Genomic DNA, 18,486 nt, shown 5'->3' on the forward strand with positions numbered 1-18,486 from the left:
GGGTGATGTCTCTGCTTTTTAGTGTGCTGTCTAGATTTGCCATGGCTCTCCTCCCAAGGAGCAAGCGTCTTTTAATTTCTTGGCTACAGTCCCCATCTGCGGTGATCTTGGAGCCCAGGAAAATAAAATCTGTCACTACCTCCATTTCTTCCCCATCTATTTGCCAGGAATTGAGAGGGCCGGATGCCATGATCTTGGTTTTCTTAATGTTTAGTTTCAACCCAAGTTTTGCACTCTCCTCCTTCACCCGCAACAAGAGGCTCTTTAGTTGTTCTTCACTTTCTGCCATTAGAGTGGTATCATCTGCATATCTTAGGTTGTTGATGTTTCTTCCGGCAATCTTAATTCCAACTTTTGATTCATCTAGCCCTGCCTTTCTCATGATGTGCTCTGCATATAAGTTAAATAGGCAAGGCGACAGTATACAGCCTTGCCGGACTCCTTTCCCAATTTTGAACCAATCAGTGGTTCCGTGTCGTTCTCACTGTTGCTTCTTGGCCCGCATATAGATTTCTCATTAGTTAACCTCTAATGGCCTTTTTCTTCCTATCTCTGAATAAATTGGGAAATAGAATATAGAGCATTATATTTTGAATTATGTTAATGAATATAGATTTACAGACTTTAATGATTTTTCCTTGATAAGTCCCAAATGTGCTTTTTCAAGAGGTAACTGGACTTTTTTGTTTTTCTTTGAAGATATTTCGCTTCTCATCTAAGAAGTTTTTGAGAGCTGAAAAACTTCTTGGGTGAGAAGCAAAATGTCTTCAAAGAAAAACAAGACATCCAGTTACATCTTGAAAAAGCATCTATGCCCGGATGACTGAGAATCTCCATAGACATTTCCTTGCTAAACTGTAATTCTGTAAAATTTGAAATCAAACAATAAGCAGTTTGTAGCAGACTAGCACCATCCTGTGGTCGTTGAATAGTATTGCATATTATTTTAAATTTTGTACATTCTACTAAACTACCGGTAAATTAAAAAAGTTGTTGCCTCTCTGTGAGTTAATCAGATCTGAAAGGTTTTTCCCCTTAACTTTGAATATCTGAATAATGATATTTATATATAAGATGTGTACATAATAGACTTAATAATGGTTAATTTTGTTTCTCTCTTGTGAAATTGGCCCATCTGCCGTATCTGTGGGAAAAATGGGCTAATATCCTCCCTACATGCCTCAATTCTACAGGGTCAGAGGCAGAACTGTATAATTTATTTTCCTTTTCAATTATAGTTCATACTAATAAATATTTACATGTCAGGTCCAAAACCAAGAATGATACATGGTGATTCTTACAAGCAGAGTTCAGATTGACCATTCTACTACGTGCATGTACAATATAATTTGTGATTATTGGGGAGGGGGGCTGTCTTCACCCTCTTTTTCTCACACTTAATACCTGGACTGAGTTGTCTCTTACTCCTCTGGAATGCAGCCCCTGCCTCCTGAAAATCCGCCTCCTTATTTCATTCCATCACATCACCTAAACTTTTGTATTGGAAAGTTCAATTGTATTTTACTGCCTTTCTCCTCAGTAATGTCATTTTTCTTACCCACTACGAGCCTTTCCAAATCTGCCAGGTGTGAGAATTGTTTCTTGAATTCTTCATTCCGATATTTGTAAGTAGAACTTGAGATCTGCAGAAATAATGAACTTTAAGAATAAATGCAGCTTTCCTTTGATTTATTAGAGACAATGCTATATTCAGAGTATTGTCAGGAAGGGTTATAAAAATTATTTTGGACCATGAGTTTTTTTAGTTGATAATTTAGTATTTTCTAATATCATCTATTTTTCATTTATACTATTGCTATTGAAAGATGATATAGAAAATAAGCTTCAAACATTAGTCCAGGCTAAATTTTCTCTTAGATGACAGAGACAGTTAAGAACATGCCTTATACATTCAATAGAAGAATATAATTAATTTCCAATACTGCAAGAAAGATTCTTTCAAATTAAAGGCTATTTTATTCTTTTAATAGACTGATCTGGCTGTTTTTCTTGTGTCTGGGGAAAAATATCTGCCCAGCCCAAGGAAATATACTGTAGGTAAAAATAAAAAATCTGGGGAGCTAGTATTCTAGATGTCCAGATTTGTTAGCTCTTAATATCCCTATTATAATATATCATACCCTAAGCCTTTATAGCATTGTCTTTTTTCCAGTGAGCTGAATACAAAAACTTTTTTTTTTAAAAAAAAAAGTTCATTTATATAAGGATATGCTTCTTTTAAGTCAGACATGTCAAACACAAGGCCCGGGGGCCAGATCCGGCCCGTGAAGTGGTTTCATGCGGCCCGCGAGGCCATCCTGGAAACAGTGAGGGAACGCCCCCCACTGCCTTGGCCCTGGCCCAGAGACCCTCCTCCTGCCAGAGACCCTCAGATCTGTCCAACTCCTGCCCAGGCCCCCATAGGCACCCTTGATGCGAACAATGTACAACTGGCCATGCCCACCCAGTAGGCCATACACACTCTAGCCACGCCCACCCAGTAGGCCACGCCCACCCAGGCCACACCCACCCGGCCCCCTGAGGGCAACCGCAATGCTGATGCGGCCCTCAATGAAATTGAGTTTGACACCCCTGTTTTAAGTAAAGGATACAGGTTATCCATTCTTATCTCAAGAAAAGATTGTGGAATGGGAAGTAGCTCAAATTAAGCTTTTGTTTTCTTAGAGACAAGCTACACACACGCCTTGAGAGTAATCCACAAGTTGATTTTTCCATACACAATAATTTTTAGTAAAAAACCCCATACAGATTGGAAGGACAAGGAAATAATTCTTAACACAACTGCTTGAACAATTAAAAGGCAACTTTTTCATTCCTAAGTATAAATATTTCCATCTACCTCAAGGACACATGAATAGAATTAAAATGATGTATAATTATATTCTCCCTTTTTTTTTTACAATCATAGCCATACAGAAATGAGACCTCCCTCATCTGCCCTCTTCATCATTTTTTCTGATCTTAGTGCACTTTTAAACTTCCAATAATCCAAGAAGGGAAAAATGCAAGCCTTTGTAATTTTGCTTGGAAAATAGGAAATCGCATCCCAAGAAAAATCAGCTTCAAGCAAACTGTCTCTGCTCTGTTTACTCACAAAGCTTAATGTGCTTTTCCTTCAAATAAAAAGAAAACCACAGAATGAACACAAAAACCAGGCTAAAGATAATCCTGGGTAAATTTCTCTGACCTCACTACCACAGGAGGCTCTGCTCTACCTCCCAAATATCCCACATTGATAGGTGCTAAAAGGGACTGAATCAGCATCCAGAATAATCTCATGGAGTATGTAAAATGGCATTCCACCCCCACACAGCTATACAACATTTATTTTGGCCAGTGCAGAAACAAGCCTGTTTACACATTTGAGACAGAAACAGCAATATGTAACTGGGATAACCTGACTTTCTTTCAAGGTGTAAATCAATCTTCCCATTTTTTAAAACTTAAGTGTGCCACTCTTTGAAAAGAGCATTAAATACATAATTTAAAGCAGGTTTAATGCGCTTCCAGAAAAAACACTAGATATTAATATATAAGGAGCCTGCATAATTAAGCCACCGAGAGTAGTCCTGTGGTGAGATGAGCGGCAAATAAACTTAATAACAAATGGTCCTTTGAGAAGCATGTGTGTATGTATGTATGTATGTATAGTATGCATCACATTTGTATAGTTGCCCATTTCATGTAGTGACACTACCTTTTATAGAGCCTGGTCAAAATATTTTTGAATAGCTATGCCAAGTGATTTGAGGGAGGGGGCACATCAGCAACACCAAAAAGAGGTCAGTGTTTCCAGCATTGTAAATGAGTTTTTTTCAGAACATTCCGATAATGAGGGTTGCGCTGAATAAACAGTAATGGCTAAAGATCAATCCACATGCTGGCTATAGATGAGACATATATTCATATTCATGGAATCCAAATGTGGTGCAAGGTCCTTGTGAGATACCTGGAGAAAGATCTTGCTCAGTGATCTGGAAATAGTTCAATCCTGTTGAATCTAAGTAAATATTCAGGCTTCTCAGTGTTGTCAATGCAACTACCTTTCAATCAGACCCTTGTTCCTCCTGGTTGGTAAAAGCTTCTAGGACAGTGATCAGCAGGGTTCATGCAGTGATAAATTCCTCACCGCAAAAGGGGACATTCCCAGCACCTTTTAAGGCGGCCCTGGTTTGCCCCGTCCTAAAAAAAAAAATGATTCCACCTGCCTGGACAATTTTTATCCAGTCTCCCAGCTTTCCTTTTTAGAGAAAGTGATAGAAAAGGTGGTTGCTTGGCAGCCTCAGAGGGTCCTGGATGAAATGGATTTCCTAAACCAGTCAGGTCAGTCAGGTTTCAGGCCTGGCTATGGGACAGATCATCCATTGGCCACACTTATCTCTGGCGAGGGCGGGATGGTAGTAGTGCAGTCATCCTGGCTCTTCTTGACCTCTCAGCAGCCTTTCATACTATTGATCATGATAACCTTTCTCCAAGGCTGATCCCAATTGGTATTGATAGGGAATAAGAGATCCAGCCCTCAGCCACTCTCTTATGGCATACTGGAGGGCTCAGTACTCTCTCCCCTCCTGTTTAACATTTACACGAAGCTGGTAGGTGAGGTCATCCATCACTATGGGTTGAGATGTCATCAATATGCTGATGATATTCAACTTTACATCTCCATATATGGTGACCCAAGTGATGGTGTCGCTACCCTCTTATAGTACCTGAAACCTGTAGGGGCCTGGATGGGGGGACAATGGGCTACAACTGAACCCTGGCAAGACTGAGTAGCTTTGGGTGCATGGAGCCTTAAGATCCAGCTCTTTGACATCTTTAGTTCTGGACAAGTTGCATTATCTCTTTCAGCCTCAGTTCATAACTTAAGGGCTCTCCTGGACTCGTGATTTCTGCTCAAAGAACAGGTGACAGTTGTGGCTAGGAGATCCTTTGCACGCCTTTGCTTTGTGCATCATTGTAGTCTTTCCTAGATCAGGACTCCCTGCTCTCAATCACTCGTCCCAGTCATCTCTCATCTGGATTGCTGCAATACAGTTTACATGGAGCACCCCTTAAAATGCATTAGTACTGGTACAAAGTGCAGCAGCATGAGCAATCTCTGGGGCCCATAGAATAACCCATGTTACACCACTGCTTCATGAGCTGCATTGACAATCAGTTTGCTTCCAGGTGCAATTCAAGGTATTGGTTATGACCTTTAAAGCCCTCCATGGCATAGCTCCAGATTACTTGATGAACCATCTCATCCCACTAAGACAAGAATGCCCTACTCGTGCCAACAGAAAAGGCCTGTTGAGGATCTCATCTCCCCTTGTCAGTGATCTAAGATGGCGGCGCCTGGAATGGCTGCGGCTGCATTGGCTCTTGAAGGCAAATAGTTTTGGGAGGGATAGTAAGGGCTATAGGCCACATGATCAGGAAGATTTTAATGTGTTTGAGCAACATGGTGGAACTAAGGTAACATACGACATATGACCGACAATCTTTGCTGGCATGGCAAGTTTCTAGTTGTTTTGGAACTGTTGGTGAGACCGTTAAAAGTCGTTGGCACTGTTTGAATTTGTTCTACCAGCAGCAAGATCTGACTGCTGGCCCAGTGATGGATTGTATTGCAAATCAGGGCTGTTTCCAAAGGAGGCAAAGGAGGAGAGGACCTGGAGCTTATGGAGTGAAGGAACTGGATGAGGCTGTCGGCAGGCCCAGAGGAAGAAAGAGAGGCTTTTGGAGGAGTTGGTGGCAGCGGCAGCAGCGTGCTCCAGGGGCGAAAAGAAGCAAGGCCTCTTTAAGGAAAAGGTGGAAGAGTCAGGATCAGAAAAAGGAAAGAAGGCGAGGTTGTCAGAATACAAGCGAATTTGAGGGCTAATCCACATGGAGCCCCATTTCCATCTGTCCTGTGTGCCATTGTTCACTCCCTAGAGACTAAAATGGACAATGTGAAATTTGAGCGGGCCACGAACAAGAAGTATATATCGGAGGTGGTGACCCTTTGAGAGCTGTATGCAACGAAATTTCATTTTGATGTATGCCAATTGGTGTACATTCAAAGTGACAATAAAGTTATCATTATCATTATCATCATTATCATTAAGAAACTCCAACTGGCAGAATCCAGGACAAGAGTCTTTACTGAGGTAGTGCTGGTCCAGGATAAAGTGTGCCGCCATCCTCCTATCCTCCCGCAAGGACCTCAAGACCTGGTTCTGCTATTTGGTCTAGGGACCAAATAGGAGAGTACTACACTGGAAGTGGCTGCTGGACTAATTAGCTGATCCCACCCCCATCTTCCCATGCATCCTGCTCTTCCTCCATCCATCTTTTATTTCATATTATTATATTTTCATTATTTTTATTGTTTCAATGCTTTGATATTGTTAAGTTTACATTTTTTAACCATTTGTTTTTCTATTTTGCCCTTGTAAGCTGCCTTGAGTAGCCCCATAGCAAAATGGGCAGCAAATAAATTTAACAAATAAATGAATAATAAATTCAAAAAATGATTAATTAGACTTCTTTGTTTCATGATTTGTAGAATACATGGATTAAGTGAGCCTGACTCAGTGATCTAGCTGCTGTAAAGACTCTCTGCCTAATTGCCTTGGTCTGACTGAAGTAGCTGCCTAGATTGGCAATGAAACGTCTTTCAAACTAACAACAAAAAATTAGTACAGTTGCAATGATTCAACCTTCAAGCAACTTCAGGCAATGTAATAAATAAAACCTTAAGACAACTCTATCTGGATGACTGAGAATCTTCATTAACACTAGAATAAAGTCTTCTGTACAGGACATTCTATGGAGAGCTACAGGGAATGTGGGGGAAGGGGGAAGATATTAAATGTGACATATCACATTATTTCCTGACTTGGCCATCATCTTAGTGATTAATATTTAGTTTATATCAGGGGTAGGCAACCTTGGCTCTTTTATGACTCGTGGACTTCAACTCCCAGAATTCCTGTGCCAGCACAGCTGGCTCAGGAATTCTGGGAGCTGAAGTCCATGAGTCATAAAAGAGCCAAGGTTGCCTACCCCTGGTTTATATCATAGGTAGAACTAATTTCTTACCAACATAGTTATTGGACATTATGGATGGATCATGCATGGAGACTTACAACTACTTGATGGCTCATAAACTTTATAATATTTGCTATCAGTATGGAGATTCTGGGAAAGAAGCGTATTCTTGAATAATATATCCCACACTTTATACTACATCGCAATTTAGATGTTGTGTATAGGGGTGCTATTTGCTTTGCATTAATATTTTAATATGTTTTATTCGTAAGTCTATATTTTAAACTGAATTGCTAATTTCCTTACTGGAATTTGGTGCATTTTTGTTGTGGTGCCTAGAAATCACTTGCTTATTTTGAATGTATGTGGCATGTGTGTGCTGATCTCAGATCCTTAAGACCAGTTGTTCTTTATAACCTACTAGCTATGGACTAGAGGGACGCAGTGGCTCAGTGGGTTAGGGTGCTGAGCTTGTCGATCAGGTCGGCAGTTTGGCGGGTCAAATCCCGAGTGCCGTGTAACAGAGTGAGCGCCTGTTACTCGTCCCAGCTTCTGCCAACCTAGCAGTTCGAAAGCATGTAAAAATGCAAGTAGAAAAATAGGGACCACTATGGTGGGAAGGTAACAGCGTTCCATATGCCTTTGGCATCTAGTCATGCCAGCCACATGACCATGGAGACATCCTCGGACAAGTGCTGGCTCTTCGGCTTTGAAACGGAGATGAGTACGGCCCCTAGAGTTGGAAACGACTAGCACGCATGTGACGGGGAACCTTTACCTTTACCTTTAGCTATGGACTAATTATCAATTGTTCGGGTTCTCTTCAGTTTATTACTTTTTTCATGGCTATTTTGCAAGAACACTAAAAAACATTGTGGAATATTCTCTCTCTCTCTCTCTCTCTCTCTCTCTCTCTCTCTCTCTCTCTCTCTCTCTGTGTGTGTGTGTGTGTGTGTGTGTGTGTTGTGTTTGTGTGCTTGATTTGCTGCATTTCTGATAAGTATCCGAGAAAATTATGCAAGCTCAGCTAACAAAATATATTCAGGAAATATTTTATGCAGCACTACTGTATAAGATATGTGTTAGTTTACACAAATCCACAGTTCTGTGCAACAATGAATGTAATGCCCCACACCCAAACAAAAACTCTTTTAGGCACTTTTAGCTCAAAAGAAAGAAAGCAGCTCTACCCATCTTCTTCTTGTTGTTTCTAGAGAATAAATCAGAAAGTTTTTTTACCTAGTTATTAAAGATAATTCTCCATACCATACCCAGTTTTTCTACTGACAATATTCCCTTGGGGTACAGCCATCACATATGCTATGAGCAATGTGTTTACTTCCTTGCTGTGCCTAAATAGAGGAATACTTTAGACAAACAGTCAAATGTTCCCAACTTTCTGGGAATGCTGCCCAAATACCATAGTTCTAAACCACAGTTCTTGCCACAGTTCTCCTCAGGTTACCTCCTTCACCATAATTTCCTTCATCTCTAGCACTCGGACAAAAAATCAGGATGGTATGTAAAGGGCATAGAGAATAGCTTAGAAGGACAGGAAGAGGAGATGATACCAGATCAAGAAGCTCAGGTCAAGGAAATTATGTGAACGCAGCAAACATCTCAGACAAGCCTTCCTCCCCCAGTTCCCAAAGATAAAATGAGGGAGGGAAAGCACTTTCAGAGCTGCATGATTCTGTTACAATAACTGTTACAATAAAAATAGTACTGACCCACATGGCATTGCTTTCTTAGCTTGGTTTGCCTTATTGTGCTAACACGCTCCAATCATGTTTGCTTAAATTCTCACCATTTAACAATTTGGTGAGGGCTGGAAGCCAGCAACAACTGGAGAACAATCCATATGTTGCCTTTTGTATATTGAACTGATTTGTAACATCCATCTTCCTCTCAATCGCTAATGGAAAAGTGTTTCAAGAGTTCAGTCTGGATGCTTTACTTACAGTCATTTTCCATGGCTCTTCATTTCCCCAGAGTTGCTCTGGGAAGAGCAGTCTCCTAAGCAGAAGATATTCTTCCTGTGGGGCACTGGCAGACAGAGGTCTGGACATTAGTGAGATTGAGTCTCCGTCTATGGCCCAGCCTCACTCTTACTTGTAGAGACTGGAGAAGAAAGATTTTGAAACATTTCAGATTAACTATGTACCAGTTGGGCAAGCAAGAGTTTTTGCCTTCTGTGTGACTAGGGAAAACAATGCTCAATGGAATCAGATACTTCTATGACATTATTTTTCCAAGATGCAGGTTATTGGATTAGTAATGCAGAAGCATGATTCTTCACCCAGTAGCAGAGATGCAAAATAATTGATGTTGAATTGTAAGATATGGGCATTAGGTATTGAATAAAATGAAAAGAAGGGGTTATATATGTGTAATAATAATGGAGAATGGGACATTCCTTGTATATTAATATTAGTATTAGTCTTCTTTCTTATTAACATCCTTACCTGTAGTCCTCTGCTAAATGTCCCAAAGACATCATAATAATTCCTGAAAATGGATATTTTCAGTAGTGCAAATGTGTTAATAGTTTGGTTGTATTGTAAAATCCTCCTATTGTGTAGTAAGTAAGTGAGAGTAGTAAGTCTGACTTAATTCTGGAGAAAACTTTTTGGATTAGTTTCTTTGAATGCTTTTTTATGACTCTCAATTTATATGGACTGTTTTTATAGATTTTTTTTCATAGAATCATACAGTTGGAAAGGGCCAGAAAAGTCATCAAATTCAACACTTTCAGTGACAGATCCACTACAGTTTATCTGACAAAAGACTATCCTGCTTCTGTTAAAGACATCTAATGAACAACTCACCACATTTGTGGCAAGCAGGTTCCACTAGCTGACTGTGTATAGTCAGGATGTCTCTTCTGAACCTTCTGTTTGTAGCTGTAACTCACTTGTTTTGATCTTGTTCACTGAGGCAATAGAACATGGGTGTCAAACTGCTGGACCACGGACTGGTTGCATCATATGGAGGCCACGCCCACCCCAGCTCTGGCAATGCAAAAAAAAAAGTCATGATACATCATGACGCAGCAAGTTTGATACCCATGCAATAGAGAATACTTTCATTCACTCAGATATATCAGATGCTTGAAGAGTTATATCTCTTCTTAGGCATCTTTTCTGTACACAGATTGTTTAACTATTCTTCTCAGTGCTTCGTTTCAGGCCCTTCATCTTGCTAGCCTTCTTCTGAACTTATTCCAATTTGATACTGTCTTTTAGAATTGGAGGCAGCATGGTACTCCAAAGGGATCTGAACGAGGCAGATTACTTCCTGCGATCTGGACCCTATGTTTTTTTGTTTTTTTATCCTATTTATATCCCGCCCTTCTCCGAAGACTCAGGGCGGCTTACAATCTAAAGCAGAAATCAATGTGCTTAGCAATAGCCTTCATTCTATGTATATGCCTGCTTATTAGGGCTTTCGCCCCCCCCCCCAGCGGCATTTTTACAAAGTCAGCTTATTGTCCCCAACAATCTGGGTCCTCATTTTACCTACCTCGGAAGGATGGAAGGCTGAGTCAACCTTGAGCCTGGTGGGATGCGAACCTGCACTAATTGCAGGCAGCTGGTGTTACTTAAGGAGGCATTAGCCCACTGCTCCACCAAGGCTCTTGTTCTTGTTATTACACCCCAAAATAACATTTGCCTTTTTAGTAACTTCATTGCTCTCTCTTACACACACACACACCGCTTACATATTTTTCTGACAGTTAGAACAATTAAATCAGTGGAACAACCTGCCTCCAGAAGCTGTGAATGTTCCAACACTGGAAGTTTTTAAGAAGAGACTGGACAGCAATTTGTCTGAAATGGTATAGGGTTTCCTGCCTGAGCAGTGGGTTGGACTAGATGACCAACAAGGCCCCTTCCAACTTCTTCTTCTTCTTCTTCTTCTTCTTCTTCTTCTTCTTCTTCTTCTTCTTCTTCTTCTTCTTCTTCTTCTTCTTCTTCTTCTTCCTTCTTCTTCTTCTTCTTATTATTATTATTATTATTATTATTATTATTATTATTATTATTATTATTTTGCTGCTGCTGCTGTTGTTGTTGTTGCTGTTGTTGCTATTGTTATTTCCTATTAAGATGTGGTACTTGACATTTCTTCTGTTGAATTTCATCCTATTCATTTAAGTCCACTGATCAGACCAGCCTTGGTTTCTTGAACATTACATTTTCATTTAATACATGAGCTGTCCCTTTCAATCTTATATGATTTGCAAATTTAGCAAAAAAATTAAAAGCACAGGGCCCAAAGTAGAGAATTGTGGTGATCCACTTGATAATTCCTTCCAAGTTGAAGTACAGCTACTAGTGAATCAAGTGTGATTCTATCTAACAGTAGTATCGTATTTTACTATTTTCTTAGCCAAAACATAAGGCATTATTGAAAGTTTTCTTGAAGATCAGATATACTGTGTGTATTATATTATTGTTATCGTCTTCAGTCAGTTCTTAGATACCTTGAAGTCTCTCAGGTTATAAAATCAATCCCAAGAAGGGGGAGATTGTAATGATTTACCAAACAAGAGCAATATAGATGATTAGGGGACTGGAGGCCAAAACACATGAAGAATGGTTGCAGAAATTGGGTATGTCCAGTTTAATGAAAAGAAGAACTAGGGGGTGACATAATAGCAGTCTTCCAATATCTAAGGGGCTGCCACGAAGAAGAGAGGTCAATCTATTCTCCAAAGCACCTGAAGGCAGCACAAGAAGCAATGGATGGAAACTGTTCAAGGAAAGAATTTAGAATTAAGGCATAATTTTTGAAACAAGACAGCTGGGGTCACAATGATGAAAGCAGAATTGCTCCACAGGTTCTGTCCATTTTGAGCAGAAGTAAGACATTACAAAACTTGCAGAAAAGGGAGCTTTTACTCATCTCACCCCTTTCCTTACCTCCCCTTGGGTGCCTAGTGGATCAGGGACAATATGTGCTCAAATTTCCAAGCACTCCATTTTATGTGTTCCAGTTTTCTCTCAATTACTTAGCATTCCACATTTGTCCCATTATCTATTCTCATTGTGCTATTTTGGATATATTAGAATTTGGCCTTATATGAGGGAATCTTCCTTAACAGAATTGAATAGTCTAGACCAGGGGTGTCAAACTGACGGCCCACGGGCCGGACACGTCATCCGGAAGTTACGCCCACCCCATTGCCAGCAATGGCAAAACTGTCCCGATACGTTGCATGACGTCACGTGACATTGCGGGTTTGACATGTCTGGTAGAGCAGTATTTCTCAACTTCGGCAACTTTAAGGTGTAAGTTGCCAGCTAAACTAATTGAAAAACTTTGCTTGTTGGTGAGAGGCAATAGAGTACCCTTACAAGTCTGTGTAGCAAATATCCAGAACAGAAAAAGTTCCCATTGCAATGAATATTATTGCACCTAGCCCTTGAAACCAGGAGGCTTCAACTGGTGCAAAATGCGGCCGCACGGGTGCTTATGGGAGTATCTCGATACTCCCATGTTATGCCACTCCTGCGCGAGCTGCATTGGCTTCCGGTTGCCCTCCGGGTGCAATTCAAGGTGCTGATAATCACCTTTAAAGCCCTACATGGTTTAGGTCCGGGGTACTTGCGAGACCACCTGCTGCCAATGTCAACCTCCCATCGCCCGGTCTGCTCCCACAGAGTCGGCCTCCTCAGGGTGCCGTCAGCCAGGCAATGCCGGCTGGCGACCCCCAGGGGGAGAGCCTTCTCTGTGGGCACACCGACGCTCTGGAACGAACTGCCCCCGGAGCTGTGGATGGCCCCTGACCTTCGGTCCTTCCGCCGTGACCTAAAGACCTGGTTATTCCAACAAGCGGGCCTGGACTGATCATAGTTTTTAAATTTGGTTTTTTCTTGGTTTAAATTGTTCTTATTTCTTATATTGTTTAATCCTCTTTTAATTTTTGTATTTATATCTTTTAACTTTTTATTGTTGTGAGCTGCCCTGAGTCCTCAGGGAGAAGGGTGGCATATAAATTTAATAAACCTTTAAAACCTTCAAACCTTTATAGAAATTAATCTCAAAGATAATCTGAAAAAGACTTCAATTAATAGAAGCCTTTTATTTCCATACAAGTCCCCACATAAAAGATTTAAACTAGCAAAACTAGCCTTCTCTAAGTACCTTTTAGAGCTTTCCATCCTAAAGAAGTTTCACTTTTAGTTCCTTTTTAATATTGTAACCCAATATAGTATGGAAGGCAAAACATTGGAGGGATAAGCTGCTAGTGGCTATGTAACTTAATTTGGACTCTAATTTTCAAAATGCCATCCATCTTTTATTATAGTGCATGGTATCTGTTGCTTTAAGATACACATTCACACGGTGCTTCCTCATTCCTCCTCTACCTGGTGGGTGGATGTTTTGTCTCTTGGTTTTGTTTCAACCAGTCATTAAAGTTCTGGATTTGGCATGAGAAGATGTAGTGTTTAACACCATCTTAATAGAGAACGTAGTTGAATTCCAAGGACTTTCTTGCTGTCTAACCTTCAGGTAGACTTCAGCACCCAAGAAGCTCAAAGTGAGTATAAATGAGTAGGCTAAGCCAGAGAAAAATTCTGTCTTTATTGATTAGCATGGTGAAAATGTTAAAGGAGATGCCTCTAACTATTCACAGCTGGAGATAGCAGGGGTCTTCAAAGTTGGCCCTTTTATGATTTGTGAACTTCAACTCCCAGAATTCCTCAGTCAACTGGCTGAGGGATTCTGGGAGTTGAAGTCCACAAGTCATAAAAGGGCCAACTTTGAAGACCCCTGCTCTATAGCCTCAGTTCTTTTTCACTGCCAGTCACTTGACATTCCTCCAAAGTAAGGGGTGACAAAGCCTAACTAATTTTTTACTTCTTGAGGTAGTCTTTGGACAGTGTCAGGATAAGGGGGAAAAACACTAAGTCTATCTCACTCATGGGCTGAGGAGAAGATAAAAGCAACAGATAGAAAATGTTCCAACCATGCATATATGGGAGATAGGCACAAGTGGCATAATGGTGATAGCCTCTGATTAGATTATAGTTGGCTACAAGTTACTCAGCCCACAGCCATAATGGCTAGCAAAGCTTTATTGTTTCTTGCAACTAGGAACAGGTTAATTAGAAAACTTCCAAATGTCGTAAACCCTATAAATTAGTTGATATAAAGAGGGGGGGAAATCTTCCACGCCATTCCTTTTTGACAGAGTAATACTTTATAAATGGCCCTTTTTTCAATTTATATAATGGTAGATTATGTGAATGACAGTTTATTGAGAAATTGGTTAATTTTTAAAATTGCACAAAATTCTTTGCCCTTCTGCAGAGGTGAAAGGTAGTAGTGAAACTAAATCCTCCATTTTGGAACTTGTCTACTTTCTAGTGTTGGGGGGGAATCATTACTAAGTGTTCACAAAATAACAGATGACAGTATTTTCTACAGAGGGGATTTTAATAAGGCAGAATTCCCATTTTTACTTAAAAGCCTGCGTGGAGTTGTCTTGGATGTGTAAGACATGGCAGAAAGACAATTTCAGGTAAATGTTTTTTAAAAATGAAAGAGAAAAGGTCTAAACATATTCAACAAGCAATCTCTTTGGAAGTACAGTACTTCTATTTCTGGAGCATCAGAATCTATCCTAAATACAATTCAGTCATAGCAATCATGTTCCCCTATGCAACAGGTCTGCAACCCGCGGCTCCGGAGCCGCATGCGGCTCTTTCAGCCGTCTCCTGCGGCTCCCAGTCCTCTGCCATGTGCAGTCCGGAAAAAAAAGTGGGACTAAAAAAGTTCAACCAATCAATTCAAATATGCAGGGTAGGTGCATATCTCACCTTGGCTCCACTCTTCAAACCCTGTTCTGCGCATGCACGCATGTACGCGCATGTGCACACATTTTTTGCAGCTCCCAGTTTTTCATTTTGTGAGGGAACCAGTTCCGAGTGGCTCTTTCACTGTTTCAGGTTGCTGATCCCTGCCCTATGCCAACTGAATGTGACAAGAGCATCAGCTGAGTGTTTTGCATAATGGCCGGTTGCTTAAGGAAATAAAAAAACAAGTTCTTCCAGATATGCAGACAAACTTTGTGCACCTTCGCAAGCCTACTATTTTTTATTTTTTTGCATGATGCAGAGATGAATAATCTCAAGCTCCAGGTTCACATGTCACTCTCAGATGTCTTTAATGCAGAACCAAAACCCCATCTGTCCAGGCACTTTAGGTATTCAGCAAATAAAAAATGTAATAACACATCACTTTTCACCATTTTATGAAAGTGATAAAAGGCATCTGAAAATAACTTTTTAAATGCGATTCATTGTCTTAACAAGCTAGTATTACACACAGTAGCACTGTTGTAATGATAACACAATCACACTTCCTCCATAATATAATTATCTGGAAAAAATCTCATTTGGTTTCCCTACTTTATTTGCACAATAATTCTCATAAAACCTCTACATTTCAGAGAATACTGTGGAATTTTAAAATAAGATTTTTAAATGCATAAATTGATTTTAAAATGTTCTTTCTATAAATGGGACATGAGCAATAGTATGTTGGTTTCCATGACTGACTATTTTAGATATCTTAGCTCATACTGAATAAGTATGCTTAGATTTTGGCTATGTTTGTGGAGTACTGTCCCAAAGGGGTAAAATGGGTGAGTTTATGTCATTATCACCAGCAAAGAATGCTTCATATAAGATGGGTCAAAATGGTGTAACGTTCCTAACCTACTGTTTACTGTCCAATTTAAAGTTACATGAAAGTTGTTGTTTTTGTATAGATTTTATTAGTTTTTATAGGGTTAGGAATAAAGTGGGGTCGGGGTTGGGGTTGGGATTTGGGTTAGGGTTATGATTAGGGTTGGGGTTTTTCCAAATAACATTCTCAATATTTAGCAAACAGCATAATGTCTGGGTTCATGTGTTTAACAAACAATAATAGATAATAGTTAATTATCATAAACAATATGTTAATCACTCAATAGCCTTCTTCTTGCTAATATATATTCAAAATTACATATCACTTTCCTTTCTCTCTAACTCGTTTTTCTAGCCATTGATAGAAATTATCCCATGTTCTAAAATACACTGAGTCTTCTTTCTCTTTTATCTTTAAAGTCAATCTATCCATTTCTCACACTCTAGAATTTTCTTTTTTTTTTTATTGAAAAGTTTTAAAATACAATTTTCCTTTAAAAAACCCACCTTCCCCCTCCCTACTCCCCCCCCTACCTCCCCCCAACCTCCCTCCCTCCTCCCCTCCCTCCATCCCCCCTCCCCCCCCCGACTTCCCAGAGCTAAATACAAGGTATATATCTATAAAAAGGCAATCATAAGCAACCATATACTACCCACTATAAAATCTAAAATCCATTACTCTCTAGCTTATATAGGATAAGACACACCTTAACAATATTAACTATATATAAAAAAACTAAAATAAAGAAGAAAAAAAAAACGAAAGAAGACTTATTCGAATGCTACATAAAACTTCTTAACCCTATACTTGTTCTGGATAAACTCAATCCATTTTCTCCATTCCATAATATAGCGTTCTTGCGAATGATCTTTCAAATAGGCCGAAATCTTCGCCATCTCTGCCAGGTCGGAAACCTTTAAAGTCCACTCTTCTATGGTCGGCAATTCCTCTTTCTTCCAATATTGGCCTATCAAAAGTCTTGCTGCCGTAATTAGGTTCAACATCAACTTAGTGTCCACAACTGTAGCGTCTGCAATTATTCCCAACAAAAAAAGTTGCGGACAAAACTTTATCCTCTGTTTAAAAATCTTCTGCATATTCCACCAGACTTTTATCCAAAAAGCCTTGACCTTCTTACATGTCCACCATATGTGAAAATATGTTGCATCTTCATCACCACACCTCCAACATTTAGGCTGGTAATTCGGATACATACTTGCAAGCTTTTTAGGATCTAAATGCCATCTATAAAACATTTTATAAAAGTTCTCTCTTAGATTTTGAGCTTGAGTAAATTTTACGTTCCTCACCCAAATCTTTTCCCACATGTCCATTGTGATAACTTCTTGGATGTTTTGGGCCCATTTTATCATACAATCCTTAACAAGCTCTGTCTCTGAATCAATCTCTATCAATGCAAGATATATCCGTTTGATATGTGCTGATCCCTGATTTCTAACTTGCTTTATCAAATTTTCATCAGTCATTGTAAAACCATTTTTCTGGTCTTCTTTCCACCTGGCCCGTAGCTGAATATATTGAAACCAGTTTTGAACAACCTTCTCTTCTCGCAAGAGGCTATATGATTTCAAACACCAAACATTTCTTTCCAAAGTTAAAATCTCCTTGTACGTAGTCACATCGTGTTTGAAGCCAGCATGAATATTTTCTATTGCGTGTTTTGGAATTGCCCACAATGGTATCTTGCAACTCAACTTATGTCTATACTTCTTCGAAACTCTCAGCAATGCCTGTCTTAAAATATGCACCCTAAACACATTGTCTACCTTCTTATCATACAACAAATATGCATGCCAGCCAAACCACAAATCATGGCCCTCAAGATTTAATAACCTCCCTTGCGTCAAATTAATCCAATCACTTATTCCTACTAATGCAGCAGCTTCATAGTACAATTTAAAATTAGGCAGTTTAAGACCACCTCTCTCACGAGTATCCTGCATAATCTTAAGTTTAACTCGTGGTTTTTTCCCTGCCCACACAAATTTATTGATACCACGCTGCCATTCCTCCAAATTAGAATCTTTCTTAAGGATCGGTATCATTTGAAACAAAAATAAAAATTTGGGCAGGACATTCATTTTCACTGCTGCAATCCGTCCCAACAAAGACAATTGCAATTTTTGCCAACTCTCCAATTCTTTTTGAATTTTCCCCCATAGTTTTTCATAATTATTTTTATATAGCTTTGTATTAGAGGGCGACAAAATCACCCCCAAATATTTAACCCTCTTAACAATCTCAAATCCAGTTAATCCTTCTAAGAGAGCCTTCTGTGAAACTGTCATATTTTTAGCCAAAATTTTAGTTTTCTGTGTATTTACCTTAAATCCAGAAACCTTCCCATATTGTGTTATTATCTCCATCAGGTCCACAACAGAGTGCTCTGGCTGGGTCACTGTAACAACCAGATCATCTGCAAATGCTCTCAATCTATAGTCCTGATCCCCAACTTGTATCCCCTTAATTTTTCCCGAACTCCGAATCTTAACCAATAATATCTCTAATGTTAACACAAATAACAAGGGCGATAACGGACACCCCTGTCTTGTGCCCTTCTCAATGTTACATGCTGCTGTCAGGCTATTGTTAACTATGATTCGGGCAGTTTGTTTTTGATATAATGCCCTAATCGGCTGTAAGAAATTTTCCCCAAAATCCATTTTATCTAAAACTTTCAACAAAAATTGCCAATTCAATTGATCAAAGGCCTTTTCAGCATCTAAAAAA

The 18,486-nt window shown here is 39.6% G+C and overlaps 1 protein-coding gene across 1 annotated transcript in view; it reads right to left on the reverse strand.

The window, feature by feature from the left end:
- GRAMD1C (GRAM domain containing 1C) overlaps window positions 1-18,486 on the reverse strand; it is a gene marked incomplete at its 5' end in the record, with an annotated part of 77,021 nt that overhangs the window by 39,720 nt on the left and 18,815 nt on the right. Inside the window, one exon of the mRNA XM_081327722.1 lies at window positions 1,559-1,643. Within this exon, the coding sequence (XP_081183848.1) occupies window positions 1,559-1,643 (85 nt within the window). The remainder of the gene's footprint in view (window positions 1-1,558; window positions 1,644-18,486) is intronic.

This window comes from Vipera berus (assembly GCF_964194415.1).
Source record: "Vipera berus genome assembly, chromosome: 4".
In the NCBI taxonomy this organism is placed as follows: Eukaryota; Metazoa; Chordata; class Lepidosauria; order Squamata; family Viperidae; genus Vipera; species Vipera berus.